The 23,600-nt window shown below is 42.8% G+C and overlaps 1 protein-coding gene across 1 annotated transcript; it reads right to left on the bottom strand.

Moving 5' to 3' along the window:
- Positions 1 to 1,889: 1,889 nt before the first annotated feature.
- On the bottom strand, positions 1,890 to 21,974 carry GGH (gamma-glutamyl hydrolase). The gene is made up of 9 exons (XM_045455137.1): positions 21,753 to 21,974; positions 18,523 to 18,634; positions 14,309 to 14,359; positions 12,695 to 12,779; positions 9,624 to 9,762; positions 7,246 to 7,352; positions 7,074 to 7,164; positions 4,703 to 4,840; positions 1,890 to 2,278 (listed from the first exon to the last, which is right to left on the bottom strand). Exons 1-9 carry the CDS (start codon positions 21,859 to 21,861, stop codon positions 2,154 to 2,156), a joined length of 957 nt encoding a protein of 318 aa, XP_045311093.1. The 5' UTR covers positions 21,862 to 21,974; the 3' UTR covers positions 1,890 to 2,153.
- Between the last annotated feature and the right edge of the window lie 1,626 nt (positions 21,975 to 23,600).

Below are 23,600 nucleotides of genomic sequence, written 5' to 3'. Positions count from 1 at the left end.
GAGCGAAACCCCACTCATTCAAGGCAACGAGGTGCCCTGAGCAGCTTTCAGATTCATTCCTATGCAATTGTCCAGGTCCTGTGGCCAGACTTCAGTTCCAGGAGGGCCACCTGGCAAGCACAATATTCCTTTCACAGGATTGCACGAGATTGGATGGCCAGAATGGTGTTGACATGTTGATTTTAAGTGACTCTCATAATGAGCACAGGACAAGTTCAGATATGTGGTTATCGGGGATCTACTGATGCTTGGGCTTGAGCCATTTGTTTGGGCCCGTATATTGGCCCTTACACATCCGTCTTCCAACTACAGTGTCACCTCTAGTTTACAGAATGCAAAGGCATTGGGTGGCAACACCCATCTCTTAGCCTCCATGTCTCCGGCCACTGGCACCCAAGATGGTCAGTCCACTCTTCCCAGGAGCTCCACATGATGCATCAGGCAGCCCTCTGGGGCAGCTATCTATCTCCCCCTAGGGCTTTCCTGACTAACATCAACAGGCATTTCTAATCCGTCCTGTCTTGCCTCCACTGATGTAGCAATGTCAGGCTGCCCTGGGTCAGTCTTACGTCAAGCTAGACAAGAAACAGACGTTCCTTGCCTGGATGGGACCGCTCTTCTCACTTGCCCTTGGGCCTCTTGCCAAGCCTCCGGCAGGCAGTAGTATGTGAAAGGCAGGGATACTGTCAACTCTGAAAGTGATCCCATTCTTGGAATACAGTGAGTCTAGCATAAAAAAATAGCAATAAAAAAAAAAACATGGAAAAATGGAAAACTGAATTTAAGTAAAAAAATAATGGTTTACATTTTCTTATATGTGTGCTCATCATCAATGAAGCACAGTGAGAACCTTTGGGAGCAATTAGCAGCATTCACAGTGGAAGGAGGGATGATACAGCAGGAGGAATGACACGGTCAGGATTTAGCATGATTAGGGAACTTCAGAGACAAGGAGATTTCTATTTCAATACAAATGGGCTGGAAAGAACCCTGGCAGGATAACAGTTGCCACCTTTTTCTAGTGGTGAGAGACATGGAATTAGCTAGAAATGGCACATTTGACAAGACTTACCAGAATCTTTTTGCTCACGGATAGAAACTAAATCTGCCACACTTCTCCTAAAATCCTGTGAGCTGACTAAATGTGTTATTCCCTTTCAACCCCTACATTCTGTTTGGATGGATTGCTCAAAGCTTACGGTTTACCTCAGTATCTTCAGATTACTGTCCTTATCTTTCTGAACCTAAAGTCATTCATAAGCTCCTACAACACCTTGCCCAATCACTCTGTTTCCCATGTTTCTACTCCAGCAGCAGCTCTGAAGGACTAAGGAGAACAGAGGCATAGACGCGGTCTGTCAAAAACAGTTCAGAATGTCCTGTCTTCTATTTTTGTTGTCCTCTAGGAATTCCGAAATTTCAGAGTTGGCGAGGGTGTACAGGACTGAGGGATGGAAGAGGGAAGCACAGATTGAGAAATAGATTAAAATGTACCCCCCAAAAATGTTGGGCAGCTTTCAAATTATTTTCCATGGAAACAAAGTTTACTCACCAATAGTCACAAGTATTTACTCATGGCGTACTGTGTTAGACATTGTGAGAGAGAAAAAGTTCAAGACACAGGCTCAACTTTCAGGAGGTGTGCAGTGTAACTGTGGAGCTGAAAAGGCAGAAGACGAAATATATGTATACACACACACTCACACCACACACTCTCACATACACGCTCTCTCACGCACTAATACTTCCAAAACTGAAACAATGACTCCCAGTGAACTAGAGCTAAGATTTAAGAAGGGTCTTCAGCAAGGATGGGGTGGATGGTTTGGGGGGGGGGGGTGGTGGGAAGAGGTACTTATTTCTACAATCAACAGGAAAAAAATAAAATATTTGGATTTTCAATACATTTATTTTGTTCTAAGTTTCACATAAAATCTTTTCCATGAAATACACTGTGATTTTTTTTATCTGTCTCACTGATTAATTTTCAAATGTGATATAAATGTTCAAACACACTAAATGAAGAATCAGAACCAGTAACATTATAGAAAAGGAATCTCTGTGGCTTTCCACTATTGCCATGAGTAGCAAGTAATTGCAACAGTTTAATAGTGGAATTAGCCCAAATTCCTGTGTTAACACATGGCAGGCTTTCAATCAAATATATAACTTTGCTGAAATGATGAGGAAATATTTCCAGTATAAACTGGACGGAACTGATAAATCAGTGCTTTATTCTCTTCCACGTCAGATTCAAAATGATGACTGTTTTTCCGAGCTGCAAGAAAAAGAGTGTTCATTTTTAAAAAGCATAAAATCTTCAAAAGGCTACTTCATAATACGGCTTCCTATAATCAGCATTATTAAGCGGGAAAATGCTACCAAAAAAGGAGAAATATCTTACAAGAACTCCCCTACATAACACAGCATTGATTCACTACCTACCAAAAAAGAGCATCTGTATTCGCCCTGCACCAGATCCAGTGTGGGGCTCACTCTCCCACTGACTCAAACACTTACAAAGGGCCTACTGTGTGCAAGACTTGCTGCAGGGCCTGAGGACAGAAATATAAACAGGGCAAGGTCCTAGCACGCAAGAAGCCTCGTCTAGTAACCACACAGAATTGTATACTGTGATGTTTTCATGGTCTATCTTCTTGAGATGCTTTAAGAGTGAAGAGAATGGAGATGTTGGCAAAGCTGAGGCATATGGAGAAGTGAGAGGCAAGGCAGAAACGGGGATAACAAGGAGGAACACAGAAGTTGGCTGAAGTTTGGGGCGCCTGGGTGGCTCAGTCAGTTAAGCATTGGACTCTGAGTTTCAGCTCAGGCCATGATCTCACGGTTCGTGAGTTCGAGCCCCACACTGGATTCTGCACAGAAAGCATGGAGCCTGCTTGGGATTCTCTCTCTCCCTCTCTCTCTGCCCCTCCCTGGCTCTCTCTCTCTCTCTCAAAATAAATAAACTTAAAAAAAATTTTTTTTAATTAAAAAAAAAACCAAAGAAGGTAGCTGAAGTCTGGGGGCGCCTGGGTGGCTCAGTCGGTCAAGCTTCCGACTTCGGCTCAGGTCATGATCTCCTGGTTCGTGGGTTCGAGCCCTGCATTGGGCTCTGTGCTGACAGCTCAGAGCCTGGAGCCTGCTTTGGATTCTGTGTCTTCCTCTCTCTCTGCTCCTCCCCCCACTCAAAGAAATGAATAAACGTTAAAAAAAAAAAATTAAATAAAAAAGAGAAAAGTGAGCTGAAGTCTGAATGAGAAGCAGTGAAGGCTCAGACTTTCTCCTAAAGTCAAAATAAATATAGGCTTTGTGGCATTTTTAGAAAGAAGGATATTGGGAAATGAAGATAAAATAAACAGCTTTGCCACGTGATAATGCTGCAACAAACCGCCTACGCCGTTCTCATTTTCTCTGAATATGCAACAGGAAAATGTCACTTGGGATTAGCACTGCACAGGAGACAATTTTTTTTTTTTTTAATTCAGAGTTTTTGTCATGAAACTACCCATTCAACTGAACATAATTCTAAACCGGAGAGAACTGAGGAGGTAAAGTACTTTACTCATGAGTGTGGGCAGGAGGGCTGATACAAACATAGGGCAGCTTGGAGACAGGGTGCAAACACAATGGGCTGGAGTTCACGCCTCACCAGAGTATGCCGTGTCCCTTGCAAGTTGTGTTTGTAGCTCCGTCCCATAGCTGTGTCACTCAACTGGAACCTAAGCATCTACCACCAAATTCTCAGTTTTACCCATAAATATAACAACATGAAAATGCCTCTGTGTTTTCATCATGAAAAAGCCCATGAACTTTCTCCAATGTGCCAATGCCTGCAGACAGGCAGCCTTAAAATCACAGACTGATGAGTATATACTCAATTTATGTAATTTTCTTAGAAAAATGACATCTAATTCTCAGAGAATGTTAAAATTAAAGCATTATTCCCACAATGACGACTCACGGGGAAAACATTTTTTTAAAAAATCTTCAAGAAAGAAAGAAAAACAAAGAACTCAACAATCTTCATGCTGTTGTTCAAGAATTCAGCACATTTTGGGGCGCCTGGGTGGCGCAGTCGGTTAAGCGTCCGACTTCAGCCAGGTCACGATCTCGCGGTCCGTGAGTTCGAGCCCCGCGTCGGGCTCTGGGCTGATGGCTCAGAGCCTGGAGCCTGTTTCCGATTCTGTGTCTCCCTCTCTCTCTGCCCCTCCCCCGTTCATACTTGGTCTCTCTCTGTCCCAAAAATAAAATAAACGTTAAAATATTTAAAAAAAAAAAAGAATTCAGCACATTTTTGGGGCGCCTGAGTGGCTCAGTCGCTTAAGCATCTGACTTCAGCTGAGGTCATAATCTTGCGGTTTGTGAGTTCGAGCACCACATCGGGCTCTCCGCTCTCAGTGCAGAGCCCACTTCGGATCCTGTCTCCCTCTCTCTCCGCACCTCCCCCCCACCCAAGAAAAATAAAGTAAACATTAAAAAAAAAAGTTAAGTGCGCTTTAGATTGTATAATTAACTGAAATAACTGTCCTGATTTTATTTGAATGTCTAATATCTCAATTTCAGGGCTTTCCTATGATTTAATCTTTTTTAAAGTTCAACCTACGGAACATCTACAGAGCCAAGAGAGTACAGTAAGTTCAGATGAGGGCAGTTTCCTCCAAAGCTACAGTAGACTAATAAAGTTATATACCCGCAATATTACCTTCAGCAACAAAGAACTCTGCTAAATAAAACGCCGCCATCACAGCATTTGGAGCATGAGAAATACCTTCTAACTTCCCCCACTCGTAAGGTGCTTTCTCCGGATGCCACTGGACACCGTATACTGGGTACCTGTACCCTGCATGAAGAACACAAACAAGTAAGTGAGGTGAGAATGCTCGAAGATGTTACTTACAATTCAGTTATGTTTTACACCCTAGGTAAAACATTATTTTATAATTCACAGTGTCAGGGTAAAATTGCGCTCATTCTCTCAGAGACAAAAGAATTTCAGCTCAGAATGTGAACATTCACAGTACATTTCACTAGTTTTTCAACCTTTTACAATTTGTAGCGTGATTTGCTAGGTAATCAGAGAAAAGTGAAATAGTTGAGCCTCTGAGTATAACCCAGTTAAACAGTCAGGTGCCCGCGTGTGATTAGTGACACAGGTTTCTTCCACAATGGGTCTGTTTTCCCCCTACCTCATGCTGTGTTTTCATCTCCTCCCATAACGTAATCATATGAGAATGAACCATGCTGTGCATTTTTGGTGTCCTTTTACATAAGCCAGTTTGTCTCAGCCTAAACTATGTCTCTGTGGAAAGGTTCCTAACTTCATAATTGGTGTTTCAGAGGGGTCATCAGAGGCCACCTGGAAAGTGACTTTGTGGGCAGTCAGGAGGTTACCGAGGAGTTTAGGTAGAACGTGGTTAACACAGAAGTCAGCCAGGGCTAAGCTGGATGCAGGGGAGGTAATAGTTTCAAGAGGCATTTGGGGAACAGAATGTTGCACACATTTTTTAGATGTGGAGAATGAGGGCAGGAAGTCAAGGACAACATCCGAGTTTCTAACCTGGGATGATTTGGGAAATGCCAATGCTATCATTAAAGCCAAAAAACAGAGGACGGAAATAGTGTTAAGGAGAAGGTAACAAGTTCAGACTTCAGACTAGGCTGACCAACCTTCCCCACAATTCCCCAGATACTGTTTGTAAACCCTTGGACCTCTGACCTCCCCCAAGAGCAAGCCAGCAAAAAGACCAATCTTTGAATAATAAGAACTACATCCACTTTATTTCAGTTCATTCCACTCCAGGACCCTGGCCTCTCATGTGGCACAGCCTCACTGACTCAAAGACTGCCTACTGTTTCTGTAAGTTCTCATGCATGTCCTTGCTTGCACATTAGTGATTTTTTGGCTTTGACTGCTCGTTTTCCTTAAAGTCTCATCACATGGAAATCCCTTCAAGTCTGGAATAAATGCAGTTTCCTCTAGGGGCGCTTAGGTGGCTCAGTTGGTTAAGCATCCGACTTCGGCTCAGGTCATGATCTCACAGTTCATGGGTTCGAGCCCCGTGCCAGGTTCTGTGTTGACAGCTCAGAGCCTGGAGCCTGCTTTGGATTCTGTCTCCTTCTCTCTGCCCGCCCCCCCCCCCCCCACTTGTGCTCTGTCTCTCAAAAATAAATGTAAAAAATTAAAAAAAAAAAAAAAAAAGTATTCCAAGACGCCTGGGTGGCTCAGTTGGTTAAGCCTCCGGCTCTTGATTTTGGCTCAGGTCATTCACAGTTCATAGGTTCAAGCCCTGCATTGACAGCACGGATCCTGCTTGGGATTCTCTGTCTCCCTCTCTCTGTCTGACCCGATCCCCCAACCCCTTCAAAGGTAAATAAATTAAACATGAAAACAAGAAAGTACTCCATTTAACTCCCAGGGGTTTCGGCGTGAGTATCCCTACGGTCACTTCATCAATATACTGGTATCCCCCACTTGCCAGAAGTCCACGTGTGCCACTTCACGGTTACGAGAGACTTACGTCAGTACAGCAGTGGCGTTTCTTCATGAAAGTAAAAGCCCTCTTCGGATTTCTTTCACTTAGCGGAAATAGGTTCTAATGCAAGTCCCTCATAAAACCAAGGTGCCTTTAATGCGAACTTTTGGAATGTGGGGGGATACTCTTTGCTTTGTGCCATTTTGGTTTAAGAGTTTCACACGAAGGTTCTACTTTGGGATAGTGGGGTATACTTGTGTTTAGGAAGATGTTTTTCTGAATGTGAATCATATTTTTTGTTGTTGTCTGCGGGAGAATCTATCATGGTGCTTAATCTACAACACTGCTAAAAACAGAAGTCATTTTCTCCATTTCTATCTTTAGCTACCCTCCCCTTACTCTTTATTTTCCATTTCCCTGACCCCATTCTCGAAGAGGACCCAGGTAAATCACAACTCATTTGGAAAAAGTCGGTTTCCAAAAATGCCCTAGCTTCTATCTTCACACCCCAAAGTAACATGATTTTATAATTCATAAAAGAACTATAAAATGAAAATTAATATATAGAAACATAAGGTTTGTATGTGCCATGATATATACCTTCCATGGTTGAAATAAACTCAGTCTTGCCATCTGTATTTGTAGTTAACACATTGAAAAACTTCTTTAACTTTTCATTCATCGTAAAATTCTAGAGTATAAAAATAAAACAAAATAATTACTTCTGTAGTTAATCTAAATGCATTAATTTCATTGTTAATTAATGTGATACCGTCATGGAGAGGCTCCACTTGTGGAAATTTGCAGTTAGAGGTTCCAGTGATAATGACATCAACAAGTCAGCAGGAAAATTCTGGAACATTCTGCTCTGGAATGCACCTGAAATAATTTAAGCACAAGAGAAATGATTTAAACACAGGCAAAATAAAATCCACCAAAGTCACTGATCTAACAGCCAAAAAGAGGCCATTATTAAGACATAATCAAGATGCCTAGTTGATAAGCAAAACACATCATTTCCACATATGTTTTCTGGACAAGCACAAAATGAGTTTAACACACAAATTCACATATGTTCTATAATCAAGTATTTTTCTTATAGAATTGTAACATGAATAACTAAAATCCTTCCAATATTATCATTATCAGGCTGGCCATAAAGCAGAGAATTTTAACTTGAGTTATCTTGAAATCAGGTACAGTTTACCACACGAACATATTTTTGTTTTCTCAGGAAATGATCCAGAACTTTCAACATATTTTTAAAGGTATCTGGACTTTAAAAGGTTTAAAAATACCAACAATGTAGGGGTGCCTGGGTGGCTTAGTCGGTTAAGCATCTGACTCTTGATTTCAGCTCAGGTCATGATCTCGAGGTTCATGGGTTCGAGTCCCACATCAGGCTCCATGCTGATAGTGCAGAGCCTGCTTGGGACACTCTCTCTCTCTCTCTCTCTGCCTCTCCACCATTTGCTCTCTCTCTCTCAAAATAAATAAACTAAAAAAAAAAAAAAGAACACCAACAATGTAGAAAAGAACATTGACCAGGCCAAGAAATCTCTACTCGGTAAAGAGATCAGAAAAGAGCAGTTTACCTCACACCAGGCTCTGGAGTCTGATGCATAAACTCAAACACCAGCAAAAGGATAAAAAAGTTCTGATGATATGCAAGGCCCTGACGCCAGCTCTCCCTAAATGAAGCCTCTCACTCAGCATGCTAATGGCTTCCATGAGAATCCCTGCACCTCAGATAATAAAAATGCACTCAAGTAAGGCACTCTTCATTTTTTTTATAAACTGGGTTCTCACCACACACATCCAAAATAGATTGACCTAATACATGTGCTTCCCACAGAGCTCTTACGATGACTAAGTGAGATAATGTGAGAAAGAACTTTGAAAAATATAGAATATTCGATGGGTTCTACGTATAAAACTACTGCTTTCCATCCAAAATCCTTATGAGAACAAGATAGTGGACGGCACTCAACTCTGAGGCTCCAGAGATCAGATAACCTACAAGAATCATTATGTAGTTACACAGAGTGGTATGACAAAGAATTTGCCTGGTTCTGTGCCCTGAGTTCCTGACAGCTTCTAAAACACTCAGAATTTCCTGAGAAATAGGAGAGTCTTCGTAATGCTAATGAGGTGACTCCTGATGGGGCCCTAGGCAGCTTCAAGAGGAGGCTGGTCATCAGAAAGGTCAACCACATGACTAGAGTAGGTTAGGACTTTGAACCAGCCTGACTTCCAGGGACGGAAGGGAGACTGGAGATTGAGTACAGTCACACAGCCCACGATTTAATCAATCTTGCCTTCGCAATGAAACCCCAGGAAAAAATTCCTGACATGCCAGGAGGGTGATGTGACTCAACAGGGAGAGGACACAGAGGTTCTGCACTCCCTCCCCAGATGTCACCTTGCGTGTATCCTTTATAATAAAAGTTAGTGCAGACACAGCACCTTCCTGAGTTCTGAGAGTCATTCTAGTGAATTACTGAACCTCAGGAAGGGTCATGGGAATCCTCAAAATTGTGGCCAGTTGGCGAGTAGTGTGGGTGGCCTTGCGGATGTGACTTATGGCTGGTGTATCTTGAAATAAGGGCAGTCTAGCTGGGGAGATAACCTTTAACTGGAGGCTGAGCTAACTCCGGGTGGTCAGTACCAGAATCGAATTGCAGTACACCACAGCTGGGATTCAGAGTACACGGCCAAGGGAACAGTGCTGTACTATAATAGTTAGAGCTAATATTTACGAGACTTGTACTGAAAGCGTTTCACACAGTACCTGGAAAGCAGCGTCTTGTTCAATCCTCACAAACAACCATAAGAGGAAAACCCTTAAAATCAGGAAATGAAAGCTGAGAGAGGTTAAGCCATGCCTCAAGGCAAACGCGACAAAGTAGGACTCAAACCCAGGTCCGACCTCAGAGGTCTTAATCACACACGGTCCCAGGAACACTACAGGCAATGAGGGCTCCTCCAGCCATCTTCACAGCTCAGTACAAAAGCGATCATCCACATCGTCAGCTTGTGTGAATCATTTAAGAATCAGTAAACATTATGAGCATTTCCGACGTGGATATGTGCTACTTACGAATCCTGCCCAGGTTATATCTTTTAAAGGCTGGAAAAGACAGTACTCACCTTTGGTGAAGTTGAGCGGCATCGTAACTCCTTCCGTTTTCGTGAGCGTTAATAAGCACTCCCCACTAATCAGATACGAAAGCTCTTCAAATCCAAGGCATGTGCCCCACACAGGAAAATAGTCTCCATCATCGAAACTCTTTGCAGAGTGGAAGAGAAAACTAAGCTTATTCAACTTTTCGAAACAAAAATTATACATTTGGTTTGTCATGATGAGACAGGCACGTCATGTGTGGGTTTCTAAAGAACCTTCCAGGATCCATAAGTAGGCTACCACTTCATCTTTCCTCAGACCAAGCTCCTATATAATAATTCAGGTTGAGTCAAACTATCTAACCTCAGCTGCGCTGGGAAAAAGACTGACATCTGCCAGGCGGCTACTAACCGACACAAGTAACAATCAGAGACTACAACCACCAAAGGTAATGCTAGATAAACGCCCATTTATACATCTTCTACAAATCTTGTTGCTTTGGATGATCATCTGGTTGGAACACGCTCTGAAGTCCTTCCTCCATTATCTAAGCATTTATAGCAATAGCTGCATGATTTAAATCAGATTTAAATCAGGGGAAAGCTACGATCTGGAAGGAAAGGAATGAATGGTCAGTTAAGAATAAGGCCAAGCAAAAGCGAAATAAATTTGCATAAAGTGAAAGTTGTCAACTAACGAAGTACAAATGTATTGAGCTCCTTCAAAAGGAGTCACAACAACTAGCATGGATGGGGAGAAAGTCTTCCAGCAACTCAATTTTTTTGGCTAAGCAATGATTAAACCCATATGTACTGATATTACCAACATGAGTTTTGCAACTTTTCTAAAAGCAGTGATTTTCCTGCATACATTGTAAAATACAACCTAACAGTCACTCATTTTAAGTGAGGAAATTGTTAAGGTTTCCCTTTTTTTTTTTTTTTTTTTTTTTTTCCTGTTCCTCGCTAAGAAAAATACAGATTTACATTAATTCCTATACTTTCCATCCCAAGGTAGGATTTCTAACACTTTATATGCAGGTCTGGCAAATTTTATTTTTAGAAGTTAGAGTTGCATACATCAAGTTGAAGGGTCATACTGCCATCTATAGTAAACACAAAAGAGGGTTTAACTGCTCTGTGTCCATAAGTACCAAATTAATTTCTCGGCTAAATGTTAAGTCCTTGCTTGCTGGGACCACGTCTTTTATTTTTTGTCGATCCTCCACAAAGCCTAGCAGAACAAACGACATGGAGTAGCAGTGAACAGATCTAACAGACTTCGCTTCTCAAGGCTTCTTCAGGGAGGGCTTTGTGGATCCCAGGAGCTGTAGCTAAATCAGTTCAAGGTGGCTGAGCTATTTTCCTTTGCTTTGAAATCTTCAGGTAGCTAATTACATTTTAAAAAGTAGACTTTCAGGGGGCACGTGGGTGGCTCAGTCAGTTAAGCATCTGACTCTTGATTTTGGCTTAGGTCATGATCTCATGGTTCGTGAGTTCAAAACTGCACATCAGGCTCTGCACTGACAGTGCAAAGCCTGCTTGGGATTCTGTCTCCATCTCTGCCCCTCCCCTGCTTGCTCTCTTTCTCGCAAAATAAATAAAAGTAAACTTTACAAAAAAAGTAGACTTTTGGATCTTATGGATTATGTGTTTCCTTTTTTTTTTTTAATTGAACAAGCTAGTTACGTGAGTCCCCGTACGCAAAAGGAAAAATGACTACTTTATAATGTCCATATGTATTTCTCAAATGCATTTTAAATCACTCACATTACAAAATGTCCACTTTGTTCACTTTTTTAAAAAAATATCCACTGAGCATGTACTAAGTACAGGGTAGCATGTGATATGAAATGAGGAACACCTCAAAAGGTGTTAGAACTGTGAAATCTGAAGAGACATAGGTAGCTAACCTCAACATAGTCTGTCTTCTGAAATATAAGCTCCTGAAGGTCACAGATACTGTCATATTACAGAGTTGGAGCTAAGTAAATGTTTGAACTATTCTACAACAAAACACTCTAAAAGTTAAGAGGGAGTGGGACACCATTCCAATTGGAGTTGGCAAAGCAACTTCTACAGAAGGGGAGTAGCACCTTAGTCTGGAAACACAGCCAAACTGTGCACTGGGGATAGAATGGAAAGAAACAGACTAAACCAATTTAAAAGTAAGAGGACACAGGGGCGCCTGGGTGGCTCCGTCAGTTAAGTTTCTGACTTCAGCTCAGGTCATGACCTCAAGGTTCCTGAGTTCGAGCCCCGCATTGGGCTCTCTGCTGTCAGCATGGAGCCTGCTTAGAATCTCTGTCCCCCTCTCTGCATCTCTCTCTCTTAAAAATGAATAAAACATTAAAAAAAATTTTTTTTTTAAGTAGGAGGACACAGAACATATGCTAGGAATACCAACCTGGCTTCAATTATGTGCATAAGGAAAAGCTGGAAAAGTGGGGCTGTGGACACACTACATGCCTTGACCCAAAGACTATGATAGGCTACAGATTACCTAGCCTAACCATTAAAAGTCTTTAAGCAAGTATCTCGGATGCTAAAGGCAGTTCTTTTAGGGAAATGTTTAAGGGCAGGGGGAGATACCAGGGCCAGCAAGATTATAGTTCAGGAGAGAAACAGTAAAGATCTGAAGTATGGTGCAGAGGTGGGCTCAATGTGAGACATCAGAAAGGAATCAAGAGGCTTTGGTGCCTGGTGATACTGTGGAGTCTAAGGTAACCGTTCAAGGTCAAATAGGACGGAGAGGAGCTTTCAAGAGGAGATGACAATTAGTAACATACGAACAATGCCTGGTTCACAAGACACAAAACAGCTTACTAAGCCCACATAAGGACCTGGATCATATTAATGAGCACCAACATAGAGGGCCGGTCTGCGAGACTCTGGTTCCTTGGGCCGGCCAGAACTAAATGAAGAACACAGAAAACAGGTGACAGCTGCCACGAACTTTGGAGCTGGCAGCTCCAAAGGTAAAGCGGGACGAGCCAGGGAAATCGTGAAGGAAGTACCACCACACGATTAAAAAAGCATTATCCTCACGGAAAATTACAAAAACCCATCTGGTATAATAAACGATGAACGATATCTACCTGTATGGCCAAGTCGTAAAATTTTTTGGCTGCGAGGGCGTAACCTGACTTCTTGAGATTCGCGCTTCCTCCAGGGAAAAGGATCCTGAAACGACATAAAAGTGGGTGCATTTCAACCTCACGCCCCACTGAAAATAAACTCTTTTAACTTTAAAACAAATTTTGCCTTAGGGCACCTGGGTGGGTCAGTTGGTTAAGTGTCCAACTTTGGCTCAGGTCATGATCTCGTGGTTCAGGCCCTTTGTCGGTTCCGGATTCTGTGTCTCTCTCTTTCTCTGCCCCTCCCCTGCTCGCACTCTCTCTGTCTCTCTGTCTGTCTCTCTCTCTCAAAAATAAACATTAAAAAAAAAATTTAAATAAATTTTGCCTTACCACATAAGTAACAGTATCATTAATGAAAGAAACTACAGCAAAAAGATAAAATATTTACACTCCCACACATTCACAAACTGCCATAGTTAATACTTTTGTGCATATTCTCCTGCAATTTCTTCAATAAACAAGTTTACTTTTGAGATAGAGTATAGACAAATTAAGGATAAATAGGCAGGGGAGGGGAGGAGAGTATACAAAACTAGAAATCAAGTCGAGATAAAATTCCAGGCACAGCTAGGTTTAAATTCAGGGGATCAGTGATGGCAAAATCAAATGCAGGCCCATAATCGTGAATTGGTTTTGGCTCATAGAGAATTACTTTTAATCCTAAAGAACAAACTGGTCACAAAAATATACATGGGCTAGAAGCAAATATCCATGAGAATTCAATTTTTTTTTTCATTTTTTTAAAGTTTACTTATTTTGAGAGGGAGAGAAAGAGAGTGAGCAAGCAGGGGAGGAGCAGAGAGAAAGGCAGAGAGAAAGTCCCAAGCAGACTCCATGCCTCAGCACAGAGCCCGAGGCAGAGCTCGAACTCATGAACCGTGAGATCATGTCCCGAGCTGAAGTCGGACGCTCAAACAACTGAGCCATTCAGGAGCCCCTCGAACTACCTTCTGAAAGATAACCAATTCCGATCCCCAGACTTAGAACTTCTAAATCCCCTGAGCAGGCAGTATGCCATGCCATTCAAAGTGGCTTCAAAACATTAAAGACAAGCATTCAAGGAACAAAGATTATGTGACACTTAAAAAAAAAAAAAAAAAAAAAAAAAAAGACCTAAATGTATCTACTATGTAGCATTTATTTCTTAGGTCACTTCGGTCTGCAGTACTTTTTCAACTCTCAACAAAACGATTCCTAAAACGGAATTCAGAAAACTACCATTACACCACTATAAGATAGTTACATTGAAACATATATACTTATGTGTATTTTTGCAAAAGTAGAGGACATCCATCTCATTCCCTATATCTTTTTTTTTTTTTTTAATTTTTTTTTCAACGTTTATTTTTTTGGGGACAGAGAGAGACAGAGCATGAACGGGGGAGGGGCAGAGAGAGAGGGAGACACAGAATCGGAAACACGCTCCAGGCTCTGAGCCATCAGCCCCAGAGCCTGACGTGGGGCTCGAACTCACGGACCGCGAGATCGTGACCTGGCTGAAGTCGGACGCTTAACCGACTGCGCCACCCAGGCGCCCCACATTCCCTATATCAAATCAATGCTTCAACTTACCCATTAATAGACCGGAAAAGCCTTTCATACTCTTCTTTGGTAAGATCAGGTCTGAAAACAACAAAAACAATCGTAAAACATCCATTTCCAAAACTTAAAGAAAAAAGACTGAAAATAAAGCCCCCGCATTAATTAACAAAAAAAAAAAAAAAAAGAAAGAAAAATAATTCTTAAATGCTAGGCAATATCTCTCTCCCTTCCTAGAGATATTTTTTCAAACTACACGAAAATCACATACTGTAAGTATATCCTGTGTTGCTAATCAGACAAGTGAATGTGTTTTCATGTGGTCTCAACATAACTTAATATTGTGAAGTGTGTGTTAGTATGTAAAACTTTAAAGACCAAGAGATTTGGGCACCAGTAATTTCTCTGTTAGCTGGAAACTATCAACAACACGTAAGGATACTCAGTAGTTTTATATAAAGACTAAATAAAAAGATTTATGAATATGCCTACCTTAACTACAGGCAGTTTGGGCAGATAAAAAACAACACATATAAATGCCAAGTCCCTTCTTCATCCCACCCCCACCACTAACTGCAAAGATCTGGAGACCACTGTGTTTTCAAAAGTCAGAAGAGTTCCGATCTAGGGACAGACTACATGCACACCACTGTAGACCGGTGCAATTTGCCCAGGTAATTATTCTGAAGCTCCCTTCATCAGACCCCGCTTAAGGGCTCCTAACATCACCACGTTATTGACGATTTTACCCCCTTCTCCAGAAAAAAGTGATGGGATTAATCTGTGACAATTTAGTTAGGTCACAGTAAAATGGGTTTTGCTCTTCCAAAAGTTCACAAAATGCAAGAACAAGAGAAGAGAGCATCGTGATTACGAAACTCCTGCAACAGCTTTCCTACGTTAAGCAGTCTTCTGGTTCTGTAAGAGAATAACAAGACATAACGCCCTCTCAATCAGCCACAAAAGTGGGTTTCTGATCAAATGTCAACCACAGTCCATTTCTGCCCCAGGGAAAGTTTAAGGAAGAGTCAGAACACCTCTCCCATTATTAAACACATTTATGATGCCCAGAACTTGGCTGTGCTTTGTTGTGCTGGGTTTTCCTCAAAGTCCAAATGAGCCTTGCCAGTCCGGGTCTCTTTAGAAGTTCATAAAAATCCTCCTCCCAGCAGAGAGCTACAAAGCGGTGGGTGATATTAATGGTGCCTACCATTATCTTAGATGAAGGATACATGGGCAAGTGGCCCTGACTCGGGAAGCGGCAGGGAGATGAAATGTGAGCCCGCATTCCCAGCACCCTGCCAGTCCAATCTCCCCAGACTGTGCCAATGACAAGGGAACCAAACAGTCAGGACCCAGAATCTTCCCCATGGATGTTTAAACCAGGACAGACAATCCTCACAGGAATGGATTTAGAGCACTCAGCTACATTCCAGGGACTTCTACCAACTAGCCATGCATGCTGGTTTCAGTCATTTCATTAATTCTAAATAAATGGCTCCCATATTGTGCATGACTGAATTTTTGGACCCAGGTAATCACTTTTAAGGGGCTTAATTGTTGGGGGAAGGAGGGGAAGAAGTGTCATGAACTCAAGTGCCTCAGAGACCAGACAGCAAAAACAGGCCAGGTCATATTCTCTGAATATAGATGTTGCTTGCATGTTGTGATACTTTCTAGAAACGGAAGACCTTCTCAATAGGATATGAACTAGTTTGCTCTCTCATTAACTAAAAGAAAATGGCTTATGCCTGATAATGATGGTGGATGACACAGTTTCAGTGGCACAAAGAGGAGTGACAGGCCTTGTCGCCAATGTTGTTTTATTTGAAGTCAGCTCCATATCATTATCTTGGCGGGGGGAGAGAAGGCGGCCAGAAATTCAGACTTTCATGAAGGCTTCTGACTTGTAAATGTTTAAAAATGTTATAAAACGCTGTGTGAACAAAACAAATTTTTAAATCAAAAGGGGCCATTGCTACCCTTCAGGAGGACGCTGATCGTGGGTTCCACCAGTGGGGATTTAGCATAACCTCAGGGCACCAGGCACCTGAGAAGGCAGAAGGACAACAAAGACAAACCCCTTTACCTATTCCGGAATTTTCCTTGGGTCTCCCATCCTCCTCCTTATCCCTTCTAAGCCACGGAAGTTGACCCCCAGCATCCCAAATGCGGAAATAAACTCAACCTTATCAGTGTGGCCGCTTCAGTACCCTTCTACATTAGGCAATCCTCTGTAGGTCACTCTGGAAATTTAGCTGCCATGAATCACATTGCTTTTGTAGGACTCTAGGATTCTAATTGCGAGTGATACACCTTAAAATGAACTTTGGGAACCCAACCTGGAAATTAACCTATGTGCTGACAGTTACACTTTCAGTGACTCCGTCATAAATGCCAGTATTCTGTTCCCAGTCATCAGGTTTCAAAACTTCCTCAGTTTCAAAACTTCCCCAAGTTTCAAAACTTGCCCCGTTTCAAAACTGGTCATTCTTGACTATTCCTCCCTGTGCCCTTTCATTCTATTAGTCATCAAATCTTGTTGATATTTTTAGAGAACGTTTACCCATCAGTCCTACAGCAAGCACTGCTCTAAGCCAAGCCTGCATCACTTCACACATAGCCTACCTCAACGGTCTCTGAAGTCGTCTACCTGCCTCGTGTCTCTCCTACCTCCCATCCAGGTGATCAGCACTAATGTCCTAAAAAACCACCTGCAGAGAAAGCTTTGGTGATGAAAACGTTGAAACTCTGTTCTGAAGACTCTCTAAAGCCTCCTTGGCTCTAAAACTCTGGTGTTGGGGCGCCTGGGTGGCTCAGTCAGTTAAGCAGCCGCCTTCATCTCAGGTCACGATCTCGCAGTTCGTGAGCTCGAGCCCCGCATCGGGCTCTGTGCTGACAGCTCAGAGCCTGGAGCCTGCCTCGGATTCTGTGTCTCCCTCTCTCTCTCTGCCACACCCTGCCCCCTGCTTGCTCGCTTTCTGTCTCTCAAAAAAATGAGTAAACGTTAAAAAAAAAAAAAATTAAACTCTGGTATTATCTAGGTTCCAAATAAGATCTCACTTGAAAAAATTAGATCTGCTACTAAAAACTGAAAGACAAGTGCCAAAAGCGAAAGGGGTAGAGGCACTTAAACGTAAAAGGTCAAGCAAGAAGATGACCTTCATCAAGCTAAACATAAAGCCATGTTGTGGTACAACTCTCTCAGCTGTAATGCTTGCATTTTGATTATTAGCGTTTTATTTGAAGAGTAGCTTTCTTTGTTACAACTTTTTAACGTAAAATTAATGACAAAAACAGGTTTCCCAAAGCAAACAGCTGTGTTTTATGTGTGAAGTCGCTTATGATGGATAGGTAAGAGTGCCAGAAGATTGTAAAATACACTAATTTGGGGTGAAAAAATATTATAGATACTTATAAGGTTTTGTTAAAAAATTCAGTTGTTTCCAAATCAAAATATGACATAAGTCATTTTAGTCTTACTAGGCCATTATATCACCAAAAGTAATGTAGCTCCTTTAAAACTGTAATAATTATAATTTACACTGAATAATTGTAATTTATATTGTAATTTATGCTGTATTAGTCATTCACAAACATTAGAACAGAGTGTGAAGGTATTTTAAAAGTCATCTTCTAAAACCCTCTTTTATTCCCCAAGTGTTCCCGTATCCTAATATGATGGAACAAAGCTGGTTAAGTTTTAGATCCTTTTACTCCATTACTTTCCAAATACCACCTTTTCCGGAGTATTAGGAAACTGTCATTTTGTTCTTTACCGAATGCACATGACAGACTTCTAATAGCTTGGTAAATACAGCTTTACTCACACTTTAAACAATTTAATGAGAGACCCTAAGCATTAGATTTGTGGCAAAAATCGGGTGCAACGTTGCCACATTTAAATGATGCAATCATAGCAAAGGAACCATGAATTTTTGAGATAGACGATAATTCGCAATAAAGCAGGAGTTTTTTCTTTGTATGGTGTAAAAATATTGGATCATAGTAGGGGGTGCCTGGGTGGCACAGTCGGTTAAGCGTCCGACTTCAGCCAGGTCACGATCTTGCGGTCCGTGAGTTCGAGCCCCGCGTCGGGCTCTGGGCAGACGCCTCAGAGCCTGGAGCCTGTTTCCGATTCTGTGTCTCCCTCTCTCTCTGCCCCTCCCCCGTTCATGCTCTGTCTCTCTCTGTCCCAAAAATAAATAAACGTTGAAAAAAAATTAAAAAAAAATATTGGATCATACCTTATTGGTACAACTCTTGCACCTGCAGACTCCAGATATTTTACATAGGATGCAGCAATATAGTATTTTCCCAGGCTTTTCATTTCCTTACTGCACGTTTGCATTAATACTCCTAAATTGCAAAAAGAAACAGAGAAAGAAAGGGTGGGGGAGAAAACAGTTTTAGTTTCAAGCGATTTCCTCTTTTTCTTACTCAGAAACGGAAGCACATCAGAGTAAAGACACCACTACCTTACTTGTTTAATTACCAGAATGAAACACCAAGCTTCCTCTGTAAGTGCATCCATAAACTTTGAGAAAAGAGCAAGAGGAGGCTGATAGGAGTTTCAAGAAGCAGCCTCTTTCTCACCTCAATTAGGGAGACCAAAGGAGCCCCAAAGCAGGTTTACAATAGCACCAGCCTCCTTCACACAACCCAGAATCAATCTCACATCCTTAAATCTAGAAGGAGGCCTCTCCCCTCCCGTACACACTCAAAGACACATTGTTTCCTTGACAATAAAGCAGTGGAAATATACCTTCTTTCCACATAGCTCCAGAATCAGCAACACTATGGTAATCTAAGCAACCAACATCTTGGCTGATTATAATACCTTCTTAAAAAGCCTGTCTGTATCCCTTCTTAAACAACCCGCAACAACTCCAACCTATTCTCCACATGGAAAGAGATCTGATCGTATCACCATTCAGTCATCCATTTCTTCATTCAGTACGTTACTGGGTCATAATATTTACCAGGCACTGAACTAGGTGCTGGGGACACATGAACGAACAAAACACAAATCCCTCCCTTGTGGACTTCAATCCTAGTGTGTGGGAGGGAGAGAAGAGAGGACAAATAACTAACAAGATAAAAGGTTATAATATAAAGTCTGATGGCTGGTGGTAAATGCTAAGGAGAAAAAGTAGAGCAGAGTAAGGAGGTGTGTGTTGGAGAGGGGGAAGAGTTGGTCCCATCTATCCAGAGGTCCCATCTAGCCGGTCTCTTACATATGATGGCCAGGTAAATCCTCCCTGAGGATCCTCCCTTTCTGAGAAGGCAGAACATGACATTTGAGCCGCGGCTTCAGAGAGATGAGGGAGAAAACCATAGGCAAATATCTGGAAGAAAAGGGATCCAGGGTTTGGGAATAGCACGTGCAAAGGCCCTGAGTCCAGTGGGCGCCTATCACATCGCAAGGAGTCCATATGATTAGAGCCCTATTTAAGTTTCTCCTTGTTTAAGTCACTGGGTCCCTAAACTTTCATAAACTCTATAAGACCCTGTGTGCTCCGCCCCACCTCCCACCCAGGCTGCCTCTTATCACTGAAACCTCAGCCCCAGAAAGCTACTGGCATCCAGTACACAGCAAAACATGTCTGTTTGGAGAACACAGTATCACTCGCTGCTTCACCACCTGGAATACCTTCACGGTCTCTGTGGGCCACCTGACTGGAAGGGCTCCCTGTATCAATCACTTCTGTATTCCCAGCTTCTCGCAAAAAGTTGTCAAGCACTCAGTTAACATGTGCCAGATAACAGAATGTGTTCACTAGGACTGTCTTCCTTGTTGTGGACAGGCAGGATTATTTCCACTGAGAAAAATGAACTGCAGTAGGGAAAGAATTCGGGGGTGTCATCGGAAATGGGAGAATAGAATGGTACAAGGCAGGCAAGGTGAGGTGCCATAAAAAAGGGTCTGGGACAGGTGAACATAGGTACCAAAAAGGGGAAAAGTATATTAGAACAGGTAAGTTCCACTATCTTCTCCCCTGCCCTGCCCCTTTACCCACATATTCACTTTTCCCATCTATGGGGGGAAGCTCAGGTCGTACGTAAGTCCCTCAACATGTAAGTCCCCCCAAATTCCACCCATACTTTAAGACCATCTCACAACGTTTGTGATTTCCTCGTCTTTGAATCCTTTGCACTTCCGCATTCAATGCCTTGCACACAGTAGGTGCTCAGTTATTCTGTCTTAATTCATGTGACCAAAAGCAGACTCTCCCTTTTTTCTATAGTTAACCCTGAATTACCACTGTCTCTAGGACAGGGAAAAGAGTCCCCCTCTTTTTCCTTTTTGCCTCCTCTGTGTACTCACAATTCTCAACACACTACATAGAATTTTATTTTGAGTTAATTCTCCTAGGAGACTCTAACCACCATTTTATGAAACCACCCAATTTATGAAATAAGGCATTCCAAGTTCTAAATATTGATATGAAACCCATTTGAGGGGCTCCTGGTTGGCTCACTTAAGTGACTGACTTCGGCTCAGCTCATGATCTTGCGGTCTGTGAGTTCGAGCCCCGCGTCCGGTTCTGTGCTGACAGCTCAGAGCCTGGAACCTGCTTTTCTGACTCTGTGTCTCCCTCTCTCTCTGCCCCTCCCCTGCTCATGCTCTGTCTCTCTCTGTCTCGAAAATAAATAAAAACATTAAAAAAAATAAAAACATCAAAATTTGAGCACTACTAGTATATATAAAAAAAATACTCATTTACTTTCTCTTTAGTTACAGAAGATGCTGTTCCTCTTCCCGGAAGATAAAAGAGTTTGAATGACATACTACTACCTCGAAAATAAAGTCAATCTTAATTGTCTGACACAAATTGCTTTTGGTAAATTTTAATTCCAGGCTGATTGATGTTTCCTGGATAGCTTTCTCCTTCCCTGCCTTGAATGTCTGTTTTGGCAAGGCAAACTGATTTTACTCTTCTTAAAACATAAATTAGTTGAAAATAAAAAAATTACAAGTTTCACTTCCACACAGAGTAGAACTGACATTAGGATTCTACTAGCCACTGCTGCCCTCCGGTGCTGAAGAATGACAAAAATCCAAAGTATACCATAATTTCTTGATTATCTGGTCAATTCGATTTTTGTATGTATAATGCACTGTATCTTGAAACAACGCCGTAATAAACATAACGCATATACAGTTTGTTGAGTTAGTAGAAATTCCTAGCTATGTACCAAAAAGAAAACAATCCGCAGGATTCTTCCCAGCGCACCCTCCTCCCCTCCAACTTCAAGAGCCATACGAGTTTGAATCAGCAAGCAGCAGCAATATTTCGGCACGATCCAAACGGCGTCTTGGCTCGGCTCTCACTCGTGCTACAAATGAAGGCACCCAACGTAACCCTGGACTCGGATATTTCCAAACCGGGACGCAGCAGCTGGAGCCCAGCGGCGGGAAGTGCCAAGGACGGACAGCCGGCCCCAGCCCGCGGCTCCCGCCCAGCCTTCTTACCGATGATGGGCTTCTCGGAGGTGGAGGCGCGAGGAGCGCACAGCCCGGGGCTGGCCGCCCAGCACAGGAGCAGGCTCAGCACGCACAGCAGGCGCTCCAGGTTCGCCATCGCGCCCGCCGCCTCCCGCCGCCTTTCAAAAGCACAGCTGGCAGGACACCGGGGGCGGCTGCCGCGGCGACGGCGACGGCGACGGCGGCGGGGTGGGCGGTCCCCGGACCGCGCGGGGGCGGGGGCGGTGGGCTGGGGCGGGGCTCCGCCGCGGAGGCCTGTGGGAAATGCAGTTCCGGCGCGCGCGGCGGATGGTTCCGGGGGCGCAGTCGCCGCGCGCGTCCCATTGCTCGGGCCTCGCTCCGCCGCCTGCGATCCAGCGGCCGGGGCGTCTGCCCGGCGGCCGGTGCGGAGACACCGGAAGCTGCTGTGCGGGCCCGGAGTGGACGGAATCCTCCTTTCGATTGTTCTATGGATGTGACCTTCAGTCCCGGGTAAGGGAGCCCAGGATCTCGAAGGGGAACCTGCGAGTCTCCGCCAGACCGAGTCTTGTAACCAAGCAGGAAGCGGGCCCGGCGAGAGGTTGAGAATTCGTCTGAGAACTTTGCGCCAACCATAGCTGCCGCCTGAAAGGCCAGACCTTGACTTTAGGAGTGCTGGCAGCTGGGTTGGGCACTCCAGCGTTCCATGGAAGGATAGACTGTGACTTCAGAGGTAATTTCCACATCCTGCTATGTGTTTTCAGGGTCCAGGCAGCCCGAGGAAACAAAGGGAAGAGGGAAGGACGATGGATGTGAACACGTTCCCAGGCGCGTGGCCTCAGCTCCGAAGTGGGTCAAGGAGGGGCCACCCCCTGGCATCCCCTGCAAAGGGGCACGTCCCCTTCACTGTTAGCGTCAGCCACAGACTTGCCGGCCCTACACACAAGGCCAGAAATGATCACTTTGGCTCTTGGGCATTAAAAGTATTTTGTGTCTGTTTAAAATTTCAGAAGAGATTTAGAATCAACTAGGGTGGGAAACTAGGTAAGAGACAGAAACCTTTTGCTTTCTGTGCGAACACCCAAATACGAAGATGTGGTTTGTACTGGGTGCAAGTGCCCAACTCCAAGGGCCAAATTAAATTCAGAATAAAATTCTTGGGTGTTGAAAGTCTACGCAATCAGTACTGAACGTTGAGGATGCAAAGGTGAATTGGACAATGACTTTTTTTTACAGGAAGTTTGCAGTTTGTTAAGGAGAAAAGACAGGACCAGAACACAACTTGTGGAGAGAGCAAGAATATAGTTTTGGCGTGTTTCAAGAAGAGTGAATGCAATAAGTAATCTGCTTCGACAAGAAAATAGTGCTCCTGTAGAAGGGTGTGGTGAAGAGATAAACCCAAAGGATGTGGTTAAAGACATTATGAAAGGCCTTAAGTGCTCAGCTAGTTTTGAGCATAATTTTTGAACAGAGGAGGAACCTTGGGAAATATGAATTTGAGGTGTCGGAGAGGTAACCATCCGCAGAGGAAAAATTATTACCTGTCATGATACACAAAAAATAAACTCCATATAGATAAGAATGTGAATGTGAAAAGCAAAATATACTTCGATAAGAAAATATAGGAGCATATGTTCATGACTTTGATGGTCAGAAGGATTTTATAAACCATAAAAGAATGCAAATGTTAATGGAGCAAAATAATAGATTTGACAATGCTATAATTTTGAAACTTTTATGTGTCTTTAAGAAAGTTAAAGATAAGGCACAAACTTGGAAAACATATTTATAAAATATAGAATTTTAAAAGTTTGTTTCTAGAATATACAAAGAACTAAAATCAATAAGGACAGCATCCCAAAAGAAAATTAGGGAAAG

Source organism: Leopardus geoffroyi, chromosome C3 (genome assembly GCF_018350155.1).
Source record: "Leopardus geoffroyi isolate Oge1 chromosome C3, O.geoffroyi_Oge1_pat1.0, whole genome shotgun sequence".
NCBI lineage: Eukaryota > Metazoa > Chordata > Mammalia > Carnivora > Felidae > Leopardus > Leopardus geoffroyi.
This window is presented reverse-complemented; position numbering and strand designations above follow the sequence as displayed.

Excerpts from the sequence above, each read along its gene's own strand:
- GGH (XM_045455137.1), bottom strand. The coding sequence starts at position 21,861 with ATGGCGAACCTGGAGCGCCTGCTGTGCGTGCTGAGCCTGCTCCTGTGC. Across the intron at positions 9,763-12,694 it reads TTTACGACTTGGCCATACAG|AGTTTCGATGATGGAGACTA; the intron begins GTAGATATCGTT and ends CACTCTGCAAAG. Across the intron at positions 7,165-7,245 it reads AGTGGAGCCTCTCCATGACG|AATTTTACGATGAATGAAAA; the intron begins GTATCACATTAA and ends TTTATACTCTAG.